This window comes from Dermacentor andersoni, chromosome 8 (genome assembly GCF_023375885.2).
Source record: "Dermacentor andersoni chromosome 8, qqDerAnde1_hic_scaffold, whole genome shotgun sequence".
NCBI lineage: Eukaryota > Metazoa > Arthropoda > Arachnida > Ixodida > Ixodidae > Dermacentor > Dermacentor andersoni.
In genome coordinates, this window is record NC_092821.1 from 73,229,594 (window position 1) to 73,235,109 (window position 5,516).

General features: G+C 48.6%; 1 protein-coding gene across 1 annotated transcript; it reads left to right on the top strand.

Moving 5' to 3' along the window:
• Positions 1–759: 759 nt before the first annotated feature.
• LOC126538799 (uncharacterized) lies at positions 760–5,151 on the top strand. Its single transcript, XM_050185519.2, has 2 exons — positions 760–2,627; positions 4,371–5,151. The coding sequence occupies exons 1-2, from the start codon at positions 760–762 to the stop codon at positions 4,648–4,650; spliced, it is 2,148 nt and encodes a 715-aa protein (XP_050041476.1). The 3' UTR covers positions 4,651–5,151.
• Positions 5,152–5,516: the final 365 nt, after the last annotated feature.

Sequence of the window (5,516 nt, forward strand, 5' to 3'; positions counted from 1 at the left end):
GAGTCGTTGTTTTAGGCTTTTGTTTATAGCCTGTAAAAAGGTTAGCACCGTCATTGCCTCACTGAGTGCATCGCGTCATGGCAGAGGCGTTAAACTTCGTCGAATTAGAAATTTTTGTTTCGTTTCGTTTAATCATACATAATCAGACTGCACATATAATATCAGGTGAGGCGTTTTCGCGGTGTAGGTGTCGTCGATTGATAGGCAAGCGAAGTGGGGGGTAGCGCGAAAATTTTGGACCAATCATGGAGGGCCGATTGCAGAATTGGAATAGGAAAGTTTGAAATAGCTTTACGGTATACCTCCACTGATCTTGCCAATCCTGAATGCTGAGCAGCGTTTTCAATTGTGAGAACTTTAGAGGGAGGCCACTCGGGAACGGCGAGTGTTGGACAGTTTCCCTTCAGCACCGAAACATGCCAGGTGTGCATTTTGAGTTAAACAGTTATGTCGTCCATGGCAGATCGATGCTTCGCCCACAATACGCGACTAAGCACCTCACTTATTAGCATTCTTTTGTTCTTTCATTCTACAGCAATAGCACCTTACTACTTATTAGGGATTAGGGATCGTCTTGAAATGGCTGTCGACCCGCTGGCCAAGCGTCAGCGAGTCGCTACAGTGCTATTATATTTGTGGCATGACGCATATTTATGTGCACCGCTGATAGTTGCACTGCTCGTCAACGGAACATGGCTTGTGAATGCTAGCATCGAGCAGTCTTTGAAACGTAATTTCTCTCCTTGAAACGCAGTTATGATGACGGACTTCGCAGACCCAGATGTCACGGCAGCTTCATCGGCGGAGCCCGTGCAACAATACAGAATTCCTCTCGCAGACCTCGACTGTCTCGTCAGTACCTTCACGGGAACGGTTATCGACTACCGCATGCCTTGCACAGCAGCCGAGGGCCGATACTGTCAAATCCTCAGCAGCCTGTCCGTTTGGAACGAAGTATTGTGCCAGGCGAAAATAGAATTAAAGCAAGTGCCGAGGACGCCTGGTCACCTCGCCGTGACGATCATTGACGGCACGTTCGTACGAGACCACTCCGTCGAAAATCTCCATCGCGCCGCCACCCTGCTCTACTGGCTCTTGACGGGGCATCGTTGCATCACGGAGGTCGAGTTGAGTTGCGGTAGGCTGAATATTTACGAAGGGCTGCTTTGCGCTGCCTTCCAACAAAACACATCCGTGAAAAAGTTGAATCTGCGAGAGACAGGCAGCCTGGGACCGCACAAGGACATTTGCATGGCCATCTCCTCTATGACGCGCCTCGAAGAGCTCGCATGCGACACGGGTTCACAGTGCAGGGAAACGTTTGCGTCCGTCTTGTCGATTCTCGTTCGCACAACACAGTCACTGAAAGTACTGCACATTGGCAACTTGCCGATCGTAGGAAAAGATGCAATCACGTTTTTGACGGCCCTTTCTGGAAACTCCACCATCGTGGAGATCTCCCTTAACGGCGTCGTCGCGACAGCTCGTCGGCGGGACAAGACCAGTCCGTTTAGGGAATACCTCACTAACACGAGCGCGTTAAGGAAACTTTGCGTCTCTGGCTATGGTAGATACCCAAGGAACAGTATCCAGGAAGTTCTCTTCGGTCTTTTAGAAAACAAGAGGATCTCCGCGGCACACTTCAAAGACGTTCGCTTTTGTGCAGAGAGTTCAAGGCTTTTGACGAAGATACTTCAACAAGACAGGGTGTTCTTAAGCTTAGAAGTTACTTTTGAAAGACCCTACCGGCTTGTGGAGCTGGGAAATACTTTGAACAGCTTGCTGGTTTCGTTGAAGGAGAACGAAACTGTGGAGGAACTTACCTTACCTTCCCATATATGGAATTCAAAGCAATGGGAGAGCTTCTTCTTGGCCGTGCGAAGCAAGAGACGGCCAAAGAAGGTGACGATAAGATTGCCCTTCACTAGTGCCTATGATCTACAGGGTCTTTGTAAGGCTGTAATGGAAACTGGAGTTGAAGGAAAGGTGTTCTTTGAAAACATGTCCGCCGGGGATTATTACCGGGGCAACGGTGAGATCCTGCAATGCAGGGCATTCTCAGACATCATCGCGAGTTCTTCAAATGCGGCGGGGCGCGAAACGCTTCGGACCATCGCGCAGACGCTTTCCACCTTGAGCCACATCACCACGGCGATACTAAACATCGACGCATCGTACTACGACGGAGCGCTCGCGTCAGCTCTCGGACACTACATAGGCTCGACGACGGCGTTGCGGGTGCTTAAGCTGAAGGTTTACGCGTACCAAGTTGCGCAGCGGGCAGATAACCTACACTGGACGCCCATATTTGAAGGACTATCAAAAAACGGGAGCATAAAAGTCCTGGATCTGCAGCCACTCTGCGTCGGAAACGCGGACGCCGAAATGCTGGCCGATGCAGTGAAGTCCAGCAGGAGCATCCGGCGATTTTCTTTTCGGGCGGCGGGTAACGCCACGGTCTTTCTGCGAAAACTCTCCGTGGACATCGACAAGAACTACGTTTTGCTCGACGTCATGATCCCCGTCTGCATGGAAGAGACGTGGTTTCGTGTCCAAGAAGTGGCGCGCCGTAACCAGAGCCTCGTGGCGCTCGCATCATATTTCCGGCCTGGGTTCAACTGCGACAAGTGAGTGTATAGTTGTGTCCGCTATCACGACAGAGATCAATTCGCTGCTTCACCTATCGCTTCGCCACAACCAATAGTTATGACATAAGCTACGAAGTTCGTCTGAACATTTGCGACTTGCCTTCAGTACGGTAGATCGGTTAAAATAGAAGCCCATATGTAGCAGTGCTAATTAAACTGTGCTAACAGTATAAATCGTACTGTGGCCAGTCGCGACACAGCGGTCGAATTCAACGAAATTGCGCTTTATCACGTCCCTGACGCTCGGTGTGGTATGAGAGTGCGCGCGAAAGCGGCATCCGGGACCCCAAGTCTCGGGCTTGTTATTCGGCGGTCGAGGCCGTGTCTAGTCTCCTCCTGCGTGTCTTGTCCTTGTAAAGACAGCAGAACGGGAAATACATCTAATGCATTGAAATCTCATTATTATACAAAAAGCTAAGGACACATCTGATATTCTAACCGTTAAGTGAATATCAGTGATTGATCAACTGAGACTTTTCGTGCGGACACACAATGTTCGCAGCTTACTTCGTTTAACCCCGCATTGATCACCAGCCCAGTTCGATAGAATTGAAAATTTAGAAAGTCAGTACGTTTTCTTCTTGTGATTTATGTAGCGCTCAGGAAACACGAGTTGACTAAGTAATGGTAGCTGAGCCGTCATCCCCTATGCAGATAGGCAGGTTCACGGCCTGAAACGCAATAGCAAAGCGATACGAGGTGGACGATTTTTCCTCACTGACGCAATAAAGTCGCGGATATCTGCGCAGTGACAAACGAAATGTTCGGTGGGAGAGAGGTGATGTATAGGACGTTGTGTCAAAGACGTGTTGAAATTCTTGGAACGTGAGATAGGTATTGCACACCAAATTCCCTTCTGTTACGGCAAAGAATATACGGGACAGGGTGGAAGCCGTGCGAATCTTAGACGCAAAGAACAGCAGCGCTCACTGTCCATCCGAAGATCAACCTTTCTTCCTTGGCGCTCACTGCAGTGAATGTGCCCGCTCGCCATTATTTGAAGGCACAATGCTGGTTTGTGCCACCGACTGCAGGTTGCTCGCGTGCTAGATGCCTTATATATCGGGAGGAAGGGGACGGCTGCTCTAGCCAGCCATGCATTTCCATGAATGACAACGAGTGTACGCACGTACCTCCCAGCAAGGGTACACATTTAATGGTTTCTTTCTACGAATTTCACGGTGATGCGACATGTCTGCTTTTTCAGATGTTCCCAGAGTCGGAACATATATGTCGGCGGCCTGTGCACATCCTTTGCTGTCGTTTCGTTCGTGTTTCGCGAGCTCTGCACAGGTCACAAGGAAGTTACGATGCGCAAGAATTCTGAGTTGGGCGCGGGAAACCTAACACGAAGTCTATATATAGTTACGTTGCTGACGCACTGCAGGGAGCTTACATTAGTGCATAGCTCAGCGAATCGCTTACTGATATCTGATATGTGTACTAATTAGGTTTTTGCTTAAGTGACATTTAATTTTCACAGTACGAATGTGCCCTCCAAGGGCAGTACCGAATAAAAAGAAGTTGTTTGAGTTTTCCTTGACGCGCAATGGTATTCGGAGTTGCAGACATTAAATACAAGCAGTCTTATGAGCCTAGCCGATAATGTCGTAACTCCTAATTCAGCGTTAGACCCCCATTTCATTCCCATTTCGGACAATTACGAGGAAATCTGTGGATCCTATGAGTGTGAATTATTGGACCATATGTATTTTTCGACAGGCGCGTCGCCGCGGCCCTCGAACGTGTCGTGCACCACCCAGCACTCGTCGCGGAGGTCGCCGAACTGACGACCGTCAGTGAGGCCGAGGCGTCGGACGCGATTCGAGCCGCTGTCAGGACTTTCCAAGGCCTTCACGACTTCATGCGAATCACGGGCGTCGTGAGGGAGAGAGTCACGTGTCACCCGAGAGATGACGGGTCTACCCAGCTGGACGACCTCAACGACTACTGCTGGCGTAGCGTGAGGCGCTACGTCAGTCTCGACGACGTCCGCGACTGACGACCACTTCGGCCCCAGCGAGAAACCAACTAGGCTAAAATACCGAGTTCGCTGTTCCGTACGGGGTCTCCGGTGTAAAATGGTGCACCAAGTTTTTTTTTTTGTGTAAGCAATTAAAGGGTGTGTATGTGTGCATGTCGCAAATCGGAAACGGTGCCTTTGCTCAAGACATCCACCCGGATACTTAAGCGTATCGCTAGTTCCCCCGCTGAACGTTCATTTCGTTTTGACAATTCGCTCCAAGGGAATGGTATATCATGTCATCGTTAATTTTTTGACGGAGCGATTCACATTGCCCCGGCCTGTTGGTGCGCAAATGCGTGAAAACTAGTGCATCTGATCATGCTGTATGGTTCTGTGCAGGCTTCCTAATTTCGACAGCGTTCAGTCTGAAAAAAAAAGAAAGAAATAGAAGTTTTGATTTTTCATTTAATTCAATAACCGGAAACTTTATGCTCTGATGACATACCGTTGAGTGGGTGTTTTTACATTTATGGCTGCATTTTCATTCTTCTCATACCCGAGTTAAATTATACTAACGTTTCATTAAACTTCTCTCATTATTTTGACTGTTATACTAAGTATTCCTATGTGTACTGCTGTCTTAATGCATCTTGTTATCTTTTCATTGATTATGTCTTGGCGTAATAAGCTTTCAAATTATCTTCCTTCGCACTTTTTATTTGGAAGCGCCGCATTGGCTGAGTGGATAGGCCTTCTGCTGCCGACAACGAGGTCATTAGTTCGACTTCCAATTGCTGTGACCGCAAGAACACTCGGGTATTGGGCTTTAGGCGCAATATGAAAAGCTGCATAGTTTCAGAATTAATCCGAAAACAAACAACATACGGCTTCCACTACAGCCC